The sequence below is a fragment of the Paroedura picta genome, chromosome 8 (assembly GCF_049243985.1).
Source record: "Paroedura picta isolate Pp20150507F chromosome 8, Ppicta_v3.0, whole genome shotgun sequence".
Taxonomy (NCBI): domain Eukaryota; kingdom Metazoa; phylum Chordata; class Lepidosauria; order Squamata; family Gekkonidae; genus Paroedura; species Paroedura picta.
In genome coordinates, this window is record NC_135376.1 from 13,254,508 (window position 1) to 13,274,898 (window position 20,391).

The window sequence follows — 20,391 nt, forward strand, 5'->3', positions numbered from 1 at the left end:
CCTTCTTGTATCTCTGCGAAAAGTTGAGAAGAGTTGATGAAGAGTGGGGTTTTATACCCTGCTTTTCTCTACCCTAAGGAGTTTCAAAGCAGCTTACAATTGCCTTCCCTTCCTCTCCCCACCACAGGCACCTGGTAGGTAGGTGGGGCTGAGAGAGTTCTGAGAGGACTGTGACTAGACCAAGATCAATCAGCAGGCTTCATGTGGAGGCAGAGAGGAGAATCAAGCCCAGTTCTCCAGGTGAGAGTTTGCCACTCTGAACTGTTATACCAGGCTTTTGTGAAACCCTGGGGTTTCTTGATGGCTCTGGAAGGGTTTCCTGAATGGGTGAGAGGTAATTATTATTATTTTTTTTTAATTTGTTGAACATTTATTGGGTGATATGACCATATATGGTCATGTTGACCCCCGTAAAATGGCCAGTGATAAGCCTAGAGAGGGAAGAGGAGGAGCCCCAGATGGGTGTGTACACAGCTATGCTTCCCAACCATATTCTGCACAATCTGGGGTTTCTCAAAGCCTGAAGAATGTTTTCTCAATGGTAAAAAGATTGAGAAAGGCTGTGCTACACCATGCTTGCTTACTGAAGACCTCCAATGAAAGAGAGTCCCCATCCCCTCTGAGATGCCTTATGATTAGGCATTTCTTTCTAACATTGCACATGAATTCAAAGTCCAGTCGTTTAAACCAATTCCCTCCTTGTGGCTAGGATTCGGCCTAGAGCACTTCACATAAATTACCTCAGTAATTCCTTCCAGTCATCTTGCCAATCAGTCAGCTCCATATGACAGGTGGAGGGTGTGGTCTTAAGGCAGGGGTAGTCAAACTGCAGCCCTCCAGATGTCCATGGACTACAATTCCCAGGAGCCCCCTGCCAGCGAATGCTGGCAGGGGGCTTCTGGGAACTGTAGTCCATAGACATCTGGAGGGCCGCAGTTTGACTACCCCTGTCTTAAGGTTTCAAGGATCCTTTCCATCCTTGCATACAACCCTCCCCAACCCTCAGAGGTTCCTACTGTACGTGCCTGTTGTGAAAACTGAACCCACGCAGGCCCCGAAATTCCAACCGCGTTAAGCCTGCAGCTTGCCCAACACATTCCAGTGAGTTAATAGCCAAGCAGAAATTCGAAGCAGGGAATTTACTTTCTCGTTTCTATATTAACTCCCAAGCAGTACCGAGGGTGGGCGAGTTCAGAGGAATTTTGCTAAGGCAAAAATCATATTAGGGAAACACATCCAAACATTTATTATTCCTTCCTTCCTCCAAGGACCTCAACGAGTATTCATGATTATTTCCCCTCTCTCATTTTTTCCACACAGCCTGTGAGGTTGGTAAAGGCCCCCCCCCCCCCCACAAAATTCAGAACACCAGAACAGGAATTTCTCTTGTCCTAGCCTGTCGCCATGCTTCATTAGCTATATGTACAGATCAGAAAACCCTCGCCGATTGTTGGCTCACCTTGCTCTCCATAAATTGTAGGGGGAAGATGATGCTGAGGGAAAAATTGGGGAGGCAGGTCTCCGGGCCCAGTGACTGGTGGGTAGAAAGCCGTATGAGAGTTATGGATGAAATGTGGATGATGCGCAAGGTACGGTGGTAAGTGGTGGGTTGGAGAAATGGCGGAAGGATAACTGGGAGGATAACATTCCGGAGACTGCGGGGTGACCACCACCCTACGAACACCTGTGTTGTCTTCTATTACCTGTAAAGGAAAGCAGGCAGATTAATATAACGGCTGAAATTTGCCTTTGGAATCAATTTTGTGCTGCACGTTTTTCTCCCATTTCATAATTTTTTGGGTCAGTCAGGTATTCAGAAGAAGAAGAAGAACATCTAGGTCTATATATATCCAACGCCAGCAATTTCGGTGGTAGCATATCGCACAACAGACATTCAGGCAGCTACACTAATTATATAGCAAGGCCTTCCGTAATAAGCAAAGAGATTTTGTATTTAGATCAAAGAAATCTAGCAGACATAACTAGTGGTCCCTTCTGAGGGATCAACCTCGTCTCGCAGAATGATTAGCATCACCAAACACAGCAACAGTCGAATAGAGTAACTTCCAGCGACATGGATTTGAGATCTTCGAGAAACTAAACAGTTTATGAACAAATGGATATAGCAGAGCTAAACTGGAAAGTGGGGAAATAAAGGGTTGTACTAATAACTGCAACATAAACATGTCCTGTGTACAAAGTGTTGAATGGCCCTTCACCAGCTGAAGGTGCAATTAATTCCTGATACTTTTTGGTCACTCTGAGGAACACCTACAGAATCTAACACAATACGGATAATATATTATACCAGAGATTCCCAATCAGGGTTCCAGGAAGCCCTGAGATTACGTGATAGCTCCCCAGGGGTTACACGACCTTTTCCAGAAGTTTGGATGGCCACTGACATCACAAGATGTCACTGGAGCTCACATCCACTATTGCTCTACAGGCCTAGTCTCTTGCTCCACAATGGAAATGGTAAACGATCAATCAGCCGATTGGCTGGCTCCAGCATCTTACTTCCGCCCCCTTTCTCTGAAGGGCCATGATATCACTTCCGGGATTCCTCAAAGCCTGGAAAATATATCAGGGATTTCTTCATGGTCAAAAGGTTGAAAAAGGCTGTTTTATGCACATGGAGCTGTAGGACTCTTTCTTGTTTATTGATACACTTCCCCAGTACGTTTTGAAAGAACTTTGGGTGAATTTTGACAAACAAGTGGTTGAAGTCATTGATATTGTAAAGGGGGGGGGGGAAGAATCTCTATTGTCAGATTAATAGTTTATAGCCATGTTTATAAGGTAAATCCTGCTTTTATTGTTATCTCGTGTATAGCAATTCCCAACTTCCCCACATTTGAACAGGCTGATTTAGTACTTTGTAAAGGGATGGTTTCTACACTTATTTTGGCGTAGATGAGGTTCTACTGAATTTTACGAGTATTATCAGCCCAATATTTCGAGTCTGTAAACCTGTGTCTATAAGCTTCCATAATTTCCCTCGAGAGATTAAGATCTGGATTGTATTAGAAAGAGAGCTCAGCTGAAAAGTGGTGAGGTGTTTTTTTGGGAAGCTTCTGTCAACTGGAAAGAGCTCCTTGTTGATGATGTTGATGATGTCTCCTTCAAGATAGGTTGAAAGTGTTGTCTGGCTCTAAGGCAATGTCTACGCCAGGGGTCACTGCCTTGTCATCAGCTAGCTTTGCTTGCCTTCAGGGATTTTGTGTTGCTGTAAAATCAACCAATTTTAATTCATGGGGACATCATCCCATTTACAACATGATCCATGATTGTCTAGGATCCCTTGAGGAAGGAGGAAACACACCGGCCACAAAATAGGACAACACTCAGCAAACGCAAGATGGCTTGCTGAACCAGTCTAACGCTACAACCCTGCTCATCTAAGTCTCTTGTTTAAGAACAATTAATACAGTGTAGCTTTTCTCACGCAGTAGAACCTTTACATTTCAAAGTTAAGTTCCCACAGGAAATGCACGACCGAACGAGAAAAACTTGCCAAACTTCGTTCCAATCAAACAGAGAAGAGGATCCACACCATGCAATGAACCGTCTTTGAATGACAACACCGAACTGCACATATCAGCACTCACATCCACAAACAAATAAAAAACAACACATATTAATATAAAAAAATCTCAAAGCCAACCCTTCCATAAGCACATACTTTGTATGAAGATGAATCAAAGTTCAAGTCCTGGAATCTCCAGTTTAAAAAAGATATGCTATTGTTTGTTTGTTTGTTTGTTTATTTATTTGCCGCCCTCCCTGAAGGCTCAGGGCAGTTTACAGGAAACAGGAAAAAGATACAGATATGTAGCAGGAATGGAAAAGACAACTTCATCTGATATCCTAGATACCGATAGCCAATACAGACAATTATTAGAATCATAGAATAATAGAGTTGGAAGGGACCTCCTGGGTCATCTAGTCCAACCTCCTGCACTATGCAGGACACTCACAACCCTATCGCTCATCCACTGTAACCTGCCACTCCTTTGCCTTCACAGAATCAGCCTCTCCGTCAGATGGCTATCTAGACTCTGTTTAAAAATTTCTAAAGATTATTAGTTAAAAGGATCAATGGTCTGACTCCATATTACAAGGCAGTGGTACCAATGGTACTTCTTTGGGGGTCTTTTTTTTAAAAAACTGATGAAAATGTCCACTTTTTGGGTTGGAAGGATAGTCAAAAGGAAATACTACTTTACAGAGATGTGGAATTCTCTGCCAGACGATGCGGTGATGGCCCCAGGAATAAACAGCCTTCAAAGGCGATTAGATAGATTCATAGAGAATGAGTCTATCAATGCATAGTATTCATGGTGACTATGGGGAACCTCCACATTCAGGAGGCCACATCAGGGAAGGCCTTAGCCACTATGCCCTGATTTTGGCCATCCAGAGGAACTGGTTGTCCACTGTGTGAGACAGGATGCAGGGCTACATGGACTTCTGGTCTGATCCCGCAAAGCTCTTCCTATGTTCTTATGGAAGGTTAGGAATATGCTTGGTTAGTAGCAATTATCATGGCTTAAATAGTGGGGATATTTAAAATTGAGATTTGTCATAGAGTTCATTTATTGGAGTAGTCAGTCAGGAAATATATCCTTTTTTCTCCTTTAAAAAATATGGTAACTATCTTTAACACTTAGCTGTTCTTAATATTTGAGCAGTGGACTCCTGGGTGGAGCCAGTCCGAACTGTGGAGTTCGGACTGGACTGGACTGGACTGGCTGTGGAGCTGTGGAGCCAGTCCAGGGGCCAATCAGGACGCACAAGGGTTCAGGATAAGGCAGCTTCGTGTGTCCACATGTGTCCACGTGGATGCTTTTTTTTCTTTAGCCCCAAGGTCCAATCAACAGACAGGAAAGTCTTAAAGTCGTCAAGTCTTAAAATGTCTCGTACAATGGGTTGCCATAACAAAGTATGTGGGTGGGGTGGGGAGTTTATGGCTTTTACCTAATGTAGTGGTGGAAAGTTCTGTTAAGTTACAGTCAGCTGATGGAGACCACATGGGCCTTTCGAGGCACAAGACATTCAGGGGTGGTTTGCCACTGCCTGCCTCTGCATAGCATTATGGCTTTTCCTTGATAGTGGGAGGTGCTGTCAGGACACAGTCAACTTATAAAAGGTAAAGTTAAAGGTATCCCCTGTGCAAGCACCAAGTCATGTCTGACCCTCTTCTTCTTCTTCTGACTAGGCCTGGCCCTGCGTAACTTCTGAGGTTTGATGAAATTGGGGAGCCTGGGCCATTAAAGACCATGTTATTGCTCTACATGGGTATCTGTTCTCAGCCTGGCTCTTGAGACGGAGACTTTTAAGGGCAACTCAGACTCATTTTTTCAAAATGTGTTTTTCCCCACCAACTGGAGTATCCTCATTTACTTTACGTCCTTGTCGCCCCAGTGCCAAATCAAAAAGAAGACAAACGGAGTAACCTCTCAATAATCCTATTAATTACCAACACAGCACAGACAAAAGCCGAATAAAAGGCAAACATGGCTCTTACAACATCAGCACCAACAAATAAAAGCAGAGAAGCAAAATCAGTTACAGCTACGTGCATCAAGCTGTTATTTAGCATTAAGTCATCTGTGAAGCAGAACATCCATTTTCCACATGGCAGGGAAACACATTTCAACTAAACGGGGAGGGGGGGGGGGAGACAATGACAAAATATAGGTTTTTCCTACAATTACACTACCAGCTGCTTTATTTAGAAGATCTTACTCAAAAGCTATGCAAAGGCCTATTTAGTGAACCCTGATCATTTTGAAAATTCAGAACAGAGAAAGCCAAACTGATAGCACAGGAGAAAAACTAGATAATAATACCTTCCTACGGTCCAAAAGTAAGAAAACTAGCGAGCTCATTTTGGCTACCAGCTGATAATTGCATCATATCCAGCATCATGTAGAGGTTAGAGGAAGCTTTCTCAACCAGGGGTTTATAAAACACTGGGGTTTCTTGAAGGTCCTGGAAGGGTTCCCCAAATGGGGGGGAAGTTTTTAAAATATATATATTTAAAATTTGTTAAAATATTTATTGGATATGACCATATATGGTCATGCTGATCCTCCTTCCCAAAATGGCCAGTGATAGGGCTGGAGGGGGTAGGAAGGGGAGGAGCCCTGGGTGGGCGTGTCCACAGCTCAGCTTCCCAACCATATTCTGCACTATCGCGCAATTTTTGGGGTTTCTCAAAGTCTGAAGAGTGTTTCAGGAGTTTCTCAACACAAGTTGAGAAAGGCTTGGTTAGCGTCTACCAGAAGATGGAGCCCAAACTGAAAACTCCACTTGTCCAGTAAGCTCACTGGATGACAGTGGGGTTAGACATTACCTCTCAGATTGATCTACATCACAGGGTTGTAAATAGGATAAGGAGATCTACAAAGGAAAGGTAGGATCATATAATCATAGAGTTGGAAGGGACCTCCTGGGTCATCTAGTCCAATATGAACTAAATAGATAATTAATGGTTAAATCAATAACCAAATGCAGGGCAAAATAAAAATGAAAGGAAAAGCAACACAGAAATGAAATGGGGTAACATATTTTGCAAACATTAATCAGTATTATTTTAAGCAAATCATCATTGGGCACACACTGCTTTAATTAAAAGCTTGTTTGGTTAAAACGTTTGCATGAAATCTGCCTCGGAAATACAGTTTCTTTGATTTCTAATTATTTCTTGATAGTGTTCCAAGTGATGATTCCCCTCGCCCCACATTTATGTGAGTGCGTAACATCTGGACCGATGCTTTCGAGCCTCTGCATTATCTCTTTTGAAGATGTCTTCTAAGCTGTAATGCAGTTCCCCTGAACTACAGAGCAGGGAAGCAGATACAAAGCGTAGTGACAGAAAGTCCACCGCGTCAGACTGGCTGGTGGAAAGTGAGAGAGAACTGAGAGTTCAGTCTCAGATTAATAATCTGATAAGTTATTGGAAAACATCATGGCCATTTAATGGAAAGTATGGAAACATAAAGCTCAAGAGGCACAGATCAGTTAGAACCGACTTTCTCAACCATGGGTTTCCCGAATGGGTGGGACATTTATCACATGATATGACCATATATGGTCAAGTCGACCTCACCTCCCTCCCAAAATGGCCAATGATGGGCCTGGAGGGGTTGGGAAGGGGCGGGGCCCCAGGTGGGCGTGTCCATAGCTGTGCTTCCCAACTGTATTCTGCATGATGGTGCCACTTCTGGGGTTTCTTGAAGTCTGAAGAATGTTTCAGGGGGGTTTCTCAGCAGTAAAAAGCTGAGAAAGGCTGACTTAGAAACATGCAATCCTTCTGTGGAATCAGATGGAGACAACAGGGAAGAAACAGAAAAACCCTGACATTTTTTGTAGATAGGCAGCTGCCTTAGGACTAAAACGGCAGCCACAGGCATCGACTTTGACTATTTCAGTCTGGGAAAATTCAGGATATTGGACCACAACTGTGGAGGGATATGGATTCAAATCCTCGTTGATTCATTAAGCTCAAGAGGTGCTGCCAGGACTGTAATTCCTTCTCAGCCTAACCTACATGTTGTGAGGATAAAATGAAAGAGAGAAACGTCATGTATGCTTCCCTGAGCTTCTCGGAGAAAGGGTAGGATACAAAGGAAATAGACAGAAGAAGAAGAAGAAGAAGAAGAGTTGGTTCTTATATGCTGCTTTTCCCTACCCGAAGGAGGCTCAAAGCGGCTTACAGTCGCCTTCCCTTTCCTCTCCCCACAACAGACACCCTGTGAGGCGGGTGAGGCTGAGAGAGCCCTGATATCACTGCCCGGTCAGAACAGTTTTATCAGTGCTGTGGTGAGCCCAAGGTCACCCAGCTGGTTGCATGTGGGGGAGTGCAGAATCGAACCCGGCATGCCAGATTAGAAGTCCGCACTCCTAACCACTACACCAAACTGGCTCACTGCACCAAAGATGGCTACAGTAAATAGGTACCACGATTATCATTGCCGCAAATATACAGGTCATGCAACTATATCCACTGACATAACCTTTCTGCATTTTGGGACAGGCAAAATATTTGAAAATAGCAACATGAACTGTAGGACCCCCCCCCTTCCCAGTATGTACTCAAGAGACAATTAGGGACTTCCAATTTAGAACAAAATATTAGATTTCTCTTACATCAGTGTGACAGGTGTCCTCTAGTTCCACCCTCCTAGTATTCCAACAAACCCTTAATGACAGGAGAAGTAGGCAGATACTTTGAGGCATCAGCCAATCAGAGGCTGTGGGGTCCGTGGGGTAGGCAGGACAGGTAAGTGGAGGGGAAGTCTTTCATGGTCTCATTGAGTGTTTGGAGAATCAGCAGAGAAAGCGAACAGTTAAGGAGTTAGGCTTTGCCCAGAGAGGGAAAAGAACTCAAATATCTAAGTACATAGGGTTCAGGGGCTGATAACAAGGAAGGAACAGAGGGGATATCCTGTGTTACCTTAGAGGAATAGTGGGTTAGTGACTTGTGAGGGGAATGGACAGAAAAAACAAGTGAAAGCCTAACCCTATTTCAGTAGGCTGAGATTCCTTCCCTTCACTATTAAGCCTATCTTCATAGTGACGAGGACTAGAAGCTTGACTTTAGAAAAAATGATGGGATGGAGAATTCTGTGCTCAGTGGCGCCCAGTTCTATGCTTTTCCTGCACTCATATGGAATGGAAAATACACAGCCCTGGCAATAGTCAAATGATTGATACACAGCCCTGGCAGTAGTCACTGGCAGTCTTCAAGCAAAGGTTGGATACACACTTTTCTTGGATGCTTTAGGATGCTTAGGGCTGATCCTGCGTAGAGCAGGGGGTTGGACTAGATGGCCTGCATGGCCCCTTGCAACTCTATGGTTCTATGATTCTATGATTGTTAAAACACCATACCTGTGATATATAACCTGGAGGCACATGTATGGGAGGAATGGATCCATTGGGTGACATCATGGGAACCTCGGCCGGTCCTGTAGGGGCACAGAGAGAGAAGGGGTGGGGAGAGAAAATTGAGTGGTTAAGATACAATTTGAGCTCATATGCACCACCCTGAAAGCCTAAGACCTGAACCAGTATCATCTGTACCGAAAGAGGCCACTCACTATGAACTCACAGCATTACGTCTTTTGCCCTCCCATAAAGTTCTCTTCTGAGCCGGGCTTCCAAGGATAATCTCAACTGACAGGTTAGATCATATTCTTCAGGTCTCTTCAGATATCCTGTTCCAGGGCCATATAGGACTTTAAAGCTAACATAGCCGCGAAATTACCAAAAATTACCACATTATATGTGCATATATCAGGGGCCATCTAATTGCTTTTGACTAACGGCGGTCGTATGAATGAATGACCTCCAAAATGTCCTCTCATCAATACCTTCGCCTTGCAAGCTGAAGGCCGTGGCTTCCTTTATTGAGCCAATCCAGCTCTGTGCTCCTTGTCCAGGCGTCATCTCTACCACAGATTCCCTGATTTAAAGTTTAACCTCTTAACCCATCCTCCTTACATTTATAGAGCCCAGCAGTGCCCATGTACTTCCAAAATCATGCCCCGTCCACCGTATTGTGTCACTGATTGGAGGGACGTTTTTGCTGTGCAGAGAAGCCAGACCGAGATCCTGTTTCCAATCCAACAGGAAACCGCGCCCCACTGGTCTAATATTTCCAGCTCTATGGTCATTCCCACACTTGACCCCAACGCTCAAACCTATCTCCTTGGCGGTAACTGAAATGAAAACATCTCATCCTGTGGATGCCGGCACCTCTGCCTCCTCACGAACGACACGTCCCACTTGTTTTCGAAGCTCACCTTAGTGACAGGCCATCAAATTAACCAGCCACACTACGCCCACGTACGCCGCGCCAACCCTTGATGCTATCTCATGTCCGATCCACACAAGTGGCACAGGATAAAAGACGATCTGCAGACATGATTTCATATGTCTAAACCTTCGCGAGCCAAAACCAGAAACATCTCTTGCCCTAACACCGACAAGCCTGGGCCTGTGAAACTTTCAGCTCGGTGTACTGAATAAACATAAAATCAACATCCTTGGGCAAGCATGACGGTTGCTATTTTGTTCTGGAGATAAGGTCTTTTTCCACAACGTTCACATCTGAAATGTGCAGCTTGGATTCATGCTTCTGCTGCAAGCCAGCACGACAAAACTTGGTTGTGAAGCTGGTTGCTGTTCGCTAGAGTCGCAGTTCCTGGCTCGCGGGCCTAGATAAACTTTCCCTTTGAGAGAGCTGGGAGTCAAGTTTCCAATCACACTCGGTTTTTACATATGTGAAGAGCCGTCTCAGGAACATACGAAGACCACAAAACTCATTATTCAGCAGTTTGGATTAACCCAGGAATGTGGTTATATAAGCATGAGGCTTAAAGTTTCCACTCTGAACTCCAGCCCTGGATGCGCAAAATCCTAGCTCAGGTTTCAAATGCAAATCCAGAAAGGCATGTGCCATACGCATTAGGGGTCTTGCAAACTTAAGGTATATAAATCTAGATTTAAAAAAAAACACACACACGCATAAAAACAGGGAAGCTGTACAATGGACAATTTAGAAACCCATGATCCAATTCCTGTGGTGCTAAACTCTAACCGGAATGGAACCAGCCACACCACGTCTTAACTAAGGTTTAACTTGGCTGACAAATTTGGGTTATGTGTGGCTGTATAAATACTGTTTAAATATTGTCTAAGTATGTGGCTGTATAAATACTGTAACGAATAAATTATGTATTAATTTATTAGTTACAGTATTTATGATTATTTATTAATTTATTAGTTACATTTCTATACCGCCCTCCCTTATGGCTCAGGGCGGTTTACAAATAACGTCTGTAGATTGCAGCTGATTACACATAGCACACAGAACACAACAGTTTGAATTTATAACACTCTGAACATAACAGCACAGAAAATATCAATTTCAGTTAGAATTGTTCTGAACTTAACAGCAATTTAACGGTCTATAACATGCAGTGGCCGGTCAGGCATTGCCCAGTGTTGTCTCACTGGCCTAAACCAAAGGCTTGGTGGAAGAGGTCCATTTTGCAGGCCCTGCGGAACTGTTTTAGAAGAAGAGTCGGTTCTTATATGCCGCTTTCATCTACCTGAAGGAGTCTTCTCTTTCCTCTCCCCACAACAGACCCCCTGTGAGGTCGGTGAGGCTGAGAGAGGCCGGATATTGTTGCTGCTCGGTCAGAACAGCTTTATCAGTGCTGTGGCGAGCCCAAGGTCACCCAGCTGGCTGCATGTGGGGGACCAGAGAATCAAACCCGGCTCGCCAGATTAGAAGTCCGTGCTCCTAACCACTACACCAAGCTGGCTCTCTCTAGTTCATGCAGGGCCCTGAGCTTGTCTGGGAGCTCATTCCACCAGGTGGGAGCCTGGATGGAGAAGGCCCTGGTTCTGGTTGAAACCAGGCGTGCCTCTTTGGGGCCAGGGATCACGGGTTTCTTAGGACTCAAGGAGCATAGAGCACTTTAGGGGTGTAAGCAGAAGGGCGGTCTCTCAAGTACGCAGGGCCCAGAAAACGTATGGCCTTGAAGGTGATGACCAAGACCTTTTAGGTTGCCATGACTTAAAGGACTAGGTTGCTCCTTGAGGGAAAAAAAATCCTCCTGATGAACAAATAAATCTCCTTTGCCCTAAATTAGAGCAGAAGAGCCTTAGGACCTGTTCCCAGAGATTCTTTGCCAAGAACGCTCCCTTTAGAACAGAGGTAGTCAACCTGTGGTCCTCTAGATGTTCATGGACTACAATCCCCATGAGCCCCTGCCAACAAATGCTGGCAGGGGCTCATGGGAATTGTAGTCCATGAACACCTGGAGGACCACAGGTTGACTACCCCTGCTGTTCAAACAGCAAAGGCATAAACAAATGATCTTGTGAGTTGCTCCCCAGCTTTGGAATACATGGTGACAGCGTAATGCACAAGAAACTCCTGTTAATAATACGAGGTTTTTACACTTGGACAAGTAGCTGGTGAACTTATTTTAGAATAATGAGGCATTTTCATTTTTATGCAGGTTCTGTTTTTGGTTAATGGGCCATTTCCTTTCAAGAACAGGTACCCATGGATAAATATAGTGACTGAGCTGCAAATTGATCTTTTAGCATAATAGCAGCCGGCATAATCTGCTGCTCTACATTTTCCGGGAGAAATGAAAGGGAGAAATGAAACGCAAGTAAAATTGTGAGGGAATGTTTTTTCAAGTGTTTACCTTAAAGATGGGAGCATGCTTCCCCCCCCCCCCATGATTTTTTCCCTGTTCTAAACAACAGCTGTTTTTTTGGGGGGGGAGGGGGGGAGGTTGGGAGGTGTTTGTCCAGGAAGTGAACCCTAGTTAAATTCACTTAGGTGAACTCTACTCTGCCTGCCAGTGACTCTGTAGGCCAGGATCTTACATAAAGGAACTACAGGCTTCAACCTCCAAGTCCTATTATAACCAATAGGATACAAATACAACGATATAGGCTAGATATCAGGTAAAAAATTTTCACAGTCAGAGTAGTTCAGCAGTGGAATAGGCTGCCTAAGGCAGTGGTGAGCTCCCCCTCACTGGCAGTCTTCAAGCAAAGGTTGGATACACACTTTTCTTGGATGCTTAGGGCTGATCCTGCGTTGAGCAGGGGGTTGGACTAGATGGCCTGTAAGGCCCCTTCCAACTCTATGATTCTATGATATCAGTTAGACATGGCTACCTTTCCCATTGGTTGCCTTGGGTTAAGTTAGCTGGGTCAGGCCTTAATATCAACTCCCCAGAAGCCGTACTGTGCTAAAATATAACCCCTCCTCATGCACATACAAGTCATTCAACCCTGCTAGGATCTCCCTGCAGAAATAATTTCCCAAAACTGATCAGACCCTTCCCCTATGAGGCCAGTGCTGCCAGCTGCAAATGCCTGTGCTTCACCCCCCCCCCTAAAAAAAGGACTGCATTTTATCATCTGATGCGCACTGTGCAGACTCTTAACCTCAAGCATGACCCGCAAACTGTTAAAGTCGTTTGGGTAAAGAGGTTTTCAAGAATGCGGGGCAGGTGAGTGATTTAGTGCTAGATGACGGGGTTTTTTTCCTTGCTGCCTCTATTTCAGGACTGGTCAAATGAGTTTAACATGTACTTATTTCCCCATCTCTCCTGCTGCTGTTATCAAAACAGATTCAGGCGGTAGCTGAGGCTGAGACCTCAAAAGTGTCTCCTGCCTCAGACAAACCACTGGGAGCCATGAAAAGGCTGATCACAGGAATTCATCCCATATTAAAGAGCATCAGATGGGCTGCTAAGAAACCTTGCTCGGGTAGTGCTAAAGGAATTAAAGCATTTTGAGGAAGTGGTTCAGTTTTTACACTGTGTTATTACCAAACTCTGCCCCAGGTAGCCTTTAATTTTCTACAGGGTTTAGACTAGCCTAAAGCTTATGAAGCATTAGGCATGTGCTTTATTCTGAAAAACTGTAATAATTTCAGATGCACATTTTATTTTATATACCACCCTCCCCGAAGACTCAGGGTGATTTACATGAAACAGGAACAATACAATTAACCCAGTTTATAGTGATGTGGTAGCAACAGTAACAATAACAACAAGATAATGATAGTAATAAACATTATAGGACAGGAGAATACTAGGAACGTTGATTCACTCGTACTGAGGCCCAGTGGTTTGGGCAGATCTGTAATGATTGTCGGAGGGAGGTTTGCGTGGCCAGTGGGTTGGGTGGAATTATGGTGGGGGCCAAAGGAGGGAGGCTCAGTTGGAGGGCCCTTGGGAAGCGGTGGTTCGGATTGACCTCACCAAATGTCTGGTGGAGGAGCTCCCTTTTGTAGTCCTGTGGAATTGTTTGGGTAGGGAACTCATTGTTATCCTGTTGTTTGCAATTTCACTCCCCCCCCCCCAATGGTATTGGGGGGCAGAGGTGACCGAACATTTGTGATTATTATTTTTGTCAATCTCCCTGTACTGCCCCCACCCCAAGGCTGCAAGAATGGGAAGGCAAAGCAAGGAAGCCAACCCAGGACTTATATCAGCTCCTTCCGGCCACCCGCGCTGGAAGCAGCAGGGCTTGCCCCAACCTGGAACGTGGTGAGCAGGCTGGTGGGCTATTGTAGCCATTCACAGAACTGAAAAATGTCAGAAGGTTTATGGGGGGCCCTGGTAACTGAACCGATAAAATAACATCTGTGTCACGTATGATGTCCTTAATTGTTAAAAAGTGTAACCCTCATCAAGAGAAACAAAGGGAAATCATGGAATCTTATCCTTTGTGTGTGCTTGAATTAATGCATTTGAGAGAGAAAAAATCAAAACACACAGTTCTCTCGGTCAAATGTTCTAAAAATATGTCTCGCACCTACAGAAGGCAAAGAAACATTGAGTATCGTTAGCCCGCCCTTGACTTAGGCCTTTTTTTGCCTTGTTCATTGTGCAATCGGCCAGCCTACTGCAGAGGGCCCTGGAACCTGAGAGAGGAACTCCTAAAAGGGCCATGGCCAAAAAAAGGTTGAGAATGGCTGGCCTATTGGACCAGTGGTGACAATGCCACAGCCTTCCGAGTCTGGGGACAGTTCAGTCCTTGCCTCTTTAAAATATGGGGGGCCAATGGGTAGTGGCCAATCTCACTTGAACATTAGCTGTTTCCCAGTCAGGGGCCTCTCATTTCCTCCCCAATATTGCATCTCCCCCAAACACTCCCAAAATTCAGGGAGATACATTTTCATTGCTGCTAGAATCTCAGTGGTGTTTTGCGCTTTCTTCAGGTGTCCCCACACTGACCCTCAGTCAGTTGATCTGACATCTAACCTCGGCTCCAGTATTTATACAATCCCCTCACTTCTGTCCATTCCCTGGTGCTGTGGGGGATGGACTGCAATGTGCCAGCCATTGTATAAAACCAGAAGTCTGTGCACACCTCCTGCACATTCCAGCAGTAACAATGGTTTGCAAATTCCTCCAAGCCTGTCCCAAGAGTCAGCTAAGAAGAAAAGAGAAAGAGAAGAGGGTTCTAGCAGGCACAAAGTCAATTCGCTCTTACAAACCTAACCAAGTCCATGTCCATGAAGGAAGCTGATTTTTAAAAGCTAGATAAAGATCCATTGAATACGATGAGGGCGAGGTGGGTATCAGGCAGCCCATGAGCAGTGGGATGACCCATGCTTCCCCCATTTCCCTTACTCTGGAAAGAAAGTGTAGGATCAAGGTAGAGAATTAAGACAGCCCCAGTCCTCAGAGCACCACCCTGTTCCTTAGTTACATGAAAAGTGGCACACTGTAGCTTCTGTATATAAACATATCTATCCATTCCACATTCCACATAATATATTTCTGGTAAGGCCTTGGAGGAGGAGCTTAAGTGCCTTATGGCATAAATGCCCGCCCCTGAGTGCCTCCTCCTCCAACCAACTTGCCTGTCTATCCAGCAGCCAGTCAATCGCCTTCCGTCCCCCACCCCTGACCACCCCCTCCTCCTTCCACTTCCCTCCGAGTCTTAGAGGCTTCAGATCCCTGCTGTGGGAGAGCTGCCCCTGCCGGTGAATTCCCTTCTCGGGGGGGGGGGGGGGGGCTCCAGCCTGCAGCCTTTCCAGGTTCTGGGTTGAGGGACAGGCCATCCACAGAGTTCTTCCACTCCACCCCCCAATCTAGAGCCTGTTGCATTCCTGAATGCAATGGGCTTCACCCCTAGGGCTATTACAATGCAGAGTAGATTTATAATAATAATTATTATATAATTTTATTTTTAGGATGATCCACCCTTCCCTGGAAGGCTCAGAGTGGGTAACAAGAGGCTTTAGAAGGAGCATAACACTGTGGGGGGAACCCTTCAATTTATAAATAATTATTTCAAGGTTACAATCTATCTTATTTTATAAGCTCTCTGGATAGCCAGTCTTTCAGAGCTGGTTGTCAAATGGCTCAATCACACACACACACACACACACACAAAATTACTGGAGCATTGGTGTTTGAACCACTGGGAGAATTCCCCCTTGATCAAGGTATCAACACAAATAAAGATCCCTTGTATTGGATCAGACCATTGGTCCATCAAGATACATCAAGAGCCAGTTTGGTGTAGTGGTTAGGAGTGTGGCCTTCTAATCTGGCATGCCGGGTTTGATTCTGCGCTCCCCCACATGCAACCAGCTGGGTGACCTTGGGCTCATCACGGCACTGATAAAGCTGTTCTGACCGGGCAGTGATATCAGGGCTCTCTCAGCCTCCCCTCCCTCACAGGGTGTCTGTTGTGGGGAGAGGAAAGAGAAGGCGACTGTAAGCCGCTTTGAGCCTCCTTCGGGTAGGGAAAAGCGGCATATAAGAACCAACTCTTCTTCTTCTTCAAGACCGACAGCAGTTCTCCCGGGTCTCAAGGAGAGGACAGTCACATCACCTACTGGCTGATCCTTTTACGTGTGACGCCAGGGATTGTACCTGGGAGCTTCTATGTGCAAAACAGAGGCCCTTCCGCTGAGAAACACCACTTAATACGTTTCACCTCATTCCAGTTAGAGCTCTCATCTGAAATGGAACTAATGGAACTAAAACAGTTCCGCAGGGTCCGCAAAAGGGGGCTCCTCCAACAGGCATTTGGTTGAGGTCGACCGGGACCAACACTACCCACGAGGCCAATGAACCTCCCTCCCAGGAATCCATACCCCTGGCTCGAACCATGGACCTCTTTGTTGTTCTGTTGAACAGTGTCAGATGCCAGTGAACACTCACAAAGTTGAAAGGGACGTGAGAATCTACCACTGTTGGTGTCCAGTATCCAGAGATATACTGCTTCTCCGCATGGAGGTTCCATCAAACCATCAATAGTTCTCTTAGCAGCCTCTGGCTGCCTTCCATAAAAAGAAGCTAATCTCATCTTTTAAGAGTTAATTTGCATCTCTTTTCTCGTGAGGTCGCCCCAAGTCTGAATGAGATGGTGACGCATTTCACATGTTTAAAAAGGCCAGCGTAGCAACAAACAACCAACCAACAAAAACCAATTATTTCCGCGACCCCAGCAGTGCCCCTGTTAGCACAACACAAGTAATTCTACAGCCTGGTTACGTGAATAAGCGTATTTATATCCAGCCAGCACCACAAGCGCTTCCACCCCTTTTCCAGAACTTGTCTCAGTTCAATCACAACAAAAGTGGTCATATCCCCTGTCTGTTTTTCCTTTTTCCTTCTAAAATGAAGTCATGTCTTGTTCCAGGAAATTCTGCCTGATTAAAACCGTGGGGGAGATTGATCCCCCAACTCCTCCTTTTACAAAATACTTATAGCCCTGAATGCTTTAGCAGGGGGCGGGGTCAAGGTCTTGCTTGCGCGTAACCAGTTATGTATGCATTAGTGAAATCCCTTTTGCCTGCTCTCTTACAGATCTGAGCAACTTTTATCAATGTTTGTCTGGCCACAAGCACTATGCGTGTTGTTTCTTTAGGCCCTGATCATGTTCCTTCCTTTAATACAGAATTCTATAGAGCAGCTTTCAAGAGAAGAATGAAAGCCTTCTAAGACCAAAGGTCTGATCCAGCAGGTTCTTCTTATGACCTTATCAGCTGCAACATACATGGGCCCATTGCCTAGCAAACAAGCACAGAAAGGGACAAAACTGGAACACCCTCAGTACAGCCTTTCTCAACTTTTTTTTACCATTGAGAAACCCCTGAAACATTCTGCAGGCTTTGAGAAACCCCTGAAGTGGCACAATTGTGCAGAATATGGTTGGGAAGCAGAGCTGTGTGCATGCTCACCCGGGGCCCCTCCCGTCTCACTGACCAGGCCCATCATTGGTCACTTTAGGGGAGGGGGTGTCAAGATGATCATATGTGGTCATACCACCTGATAAATGTTTAACAATTTTTAGAAAACATATTAAAATTAATTAATTTCCACCCATTCAGGAAACCCTTCCAGAGCTGTCAAGAAACCCCGGGGTTTCATGAAACCCCGGTTGAGAAAGCCTACCCCATTGGCACTAACAGAACCACTTAATTGACTTTGGTACACTGCACCTCCGAGGAATGGGATGCCATCCCTTTTTTCTCCTTGTCCTTTTTGACAGACGACAGCTTTGTTAGTTATATCCCATAACACATTACAGAGCACAAGCAGACCGGTCCCTAACCTAAATGCCAGCTAAAATTTGAAATAAGGGAGACAAAACGGGACGAAGGGATACATGTGAGGTTGGAGAAAAACTCAGGTTTACCTACTCTAATAAAGGTCTATTGACTAGAGCAGGGGTAGTCAACCTGTGGTCCTCCAGATGTTCATGGAATTCCACTCCCATGAGCCCCTGCCAGCAAATGCTGGCAGGGGCTCATGGGAATTGTTGTCCATGGACACCTGGAGGACCACAGGTTGACTACCCCTGGACTAGAGCACGCTTTCTCAAGTAGGTTTTTGTGAAACTCTGGGGTTTCTTGAGGGCCCTGGAAGGATTTCCTGAATGGGTGGGAGTTAATTAATGGTTAGTATGTTTTTTTAAGTAGTTAAACATTTATTAAGTCACATGTCGACCTCCCCCCCTCCCTGCATGGCCCACAGCTATGGTTCCCAACCATATTATGCATGATCGTGCCACTTCTGGGGTTTCTGGAAGCTGGAAGAATATTTCAGGGGTTTCTCAATGGTGAAAAGTTGAAAAAGGCTGGACTAGAGACACGTGCCAAAAGCTTCAAAGAAAAGGTGAGCTTTGAAGTGGGATTTGGGGGAAGATGTACAAATTATTATATAGTTTCTTAATACAGTCAGCGACCAGCAGAAAATTGATCAAATGGACAAGTAAATTCAGTCTCCCTTCGTACTGTCCAATGAAATAGCTGACAAAACTGAAAGTCAGATAAATTCTTAATTTTTTTTAAAGCTCCGTGGGCAAATAATTTTTTTTTTAAAAAGCTATTCCAAGCCAGCCACTTTTCTATGTGAAAATACAAAAGCTTTGAATGGCAGCCAAGGTCTAGACCAGGGGTAGTCAAACTGCGGCCCTCCAGATGTCCATGGACTACAATTCCCAGGAGCCCTTGCCAGCATTCGCCAGCGAATGCTGGCAAGGGCTCCTGGGAATTGTAGTCCATGGACATCTGGAGGGCCGCAGTTTGACTACCCCTGGTCTAGACAACCTCAAAAAAACAAGCTGCAAGATTTTAAAACTTCCATTTTTGTTTTGTTTTTGTTTTAGATCAAGTCAATTTACGCAAGTAATTGGCCTTTTTGGGCAGCTCCCCAGTAATTTACCCCTCTTCCTGTTTGGTCGGCACCACGCGCTTAATAGGATGCAGCTCTGGAAACATGTCCAGTGTTACAGCAGATAACGTATCGAACAAGAGGCGGCAGGATATGCAACAAAGTAAAAATAAATAAAGCACATGCAACCCTGGCGTTAAGGGGAGCCATTTAAGTGAGCTGGCCCCACCCATTGCAAACCACATGCGATTCCTCCTCAAGAACATCTGTATTTCTGGCTACTTCTATATGGCTAGATCAATAATGGCTCAGAACCACACCACTAAGGAAGGATGATTTAGCAGGCCTTACGCTGGTTCCCTGATGGACAATGCCTCCTCAGGCCATTTCCAGCTTATGACATAGTTGTGTGCCATTGAGTCCCAACTGACTCATGGCAAGCCCAGGATGGGGAGGTTTTCATCAAGGCAGGAGATGACTAAAGGGGGTTGGCTATTCCCTGCCTCTGCAGAGCAACTCTAGACTTCCTTAGTAGTCTTCTGTCCAAATACTAATTAGGGCCAGCCATGGTTAGAAGAAGAAGAGAAGAAGAGTTGGTTCTTATATGCTGCTTTTCTCTACCCGAAGGAGGCTCAAAGCGGCTTACAGTCGCCTCCCCTTTCTTCTCCTCACAACAGACACCCTGTGAGGTGGGTGTGGCTGAGAGAGCCATGATATTAGTGCTCGGTCAGAACAGCTTTATCAGTGCCAGGGCGAGCCCAAGGTCACCCAGCTGGCTGAATGTGGGGACGTGCAGCATTGAATCCAGCTTGCAGATGGAAAAACACGACTTGGGCTACTGTAGTGATCTGAGCCTCCCTAAACAGGGAGGCAAAGATCACCCCCAAGTTCCTGGCAGCGGGCACAGCCACAAGATGCACCCCTTCCAGGGAGGCAGGACGCACTTCCTGGTCCTGCCCCCCTTCTACCCAGCCACAGGACCTCTGTCTTGGAGGGTTTGAGTTTCAAGTGACTCTGCCTGAATCATCCAGAAACTGTTTCCAAACGACTGTCAAATGTTTCCAGGGTGGAGTCTGACCAGCCAATCATCCATCAGGAGATAGAGCTGGGTGTCATTTGCATATCGGTGACACCCCAGCCCCAAACTCTGGACCAGCTGTGCCATCTGAACGATCCAGAATATCATAGAAAGGTCAGT

General features: G+C 45.4%; 1 protein-coding gene across 2 annotated transcripts in view; it reads right to left on the bottom strand.

The window, feature by feature from the left end:
• FNDC3B (fibronectin type III domain containing 3B) overlaps positions 1-20,391 on the bottom strand; it is a 311,990-nt gene that overhangs the window by 132,254 nt on the left and 159,345 nt on the right. For both annotated transcript variants that reach the window (XM_077348400.1, XM_077348401.1), the window contains exons 4-5: positions 8,902-8,978; positions 1,460-1,703 (exon numbers count right to left, since the gene is read on the bottom strand). In XM_077348400.1, coding sequence (XP_077204515.1) covers positions 1,460-1,703; positions 8,902-8,978 — 321 coding nt within the window. The remainder of the gene's footprint in view (positions 1-1,459; positions 1,704-8,901; positions 8,979-20,391) is intronic.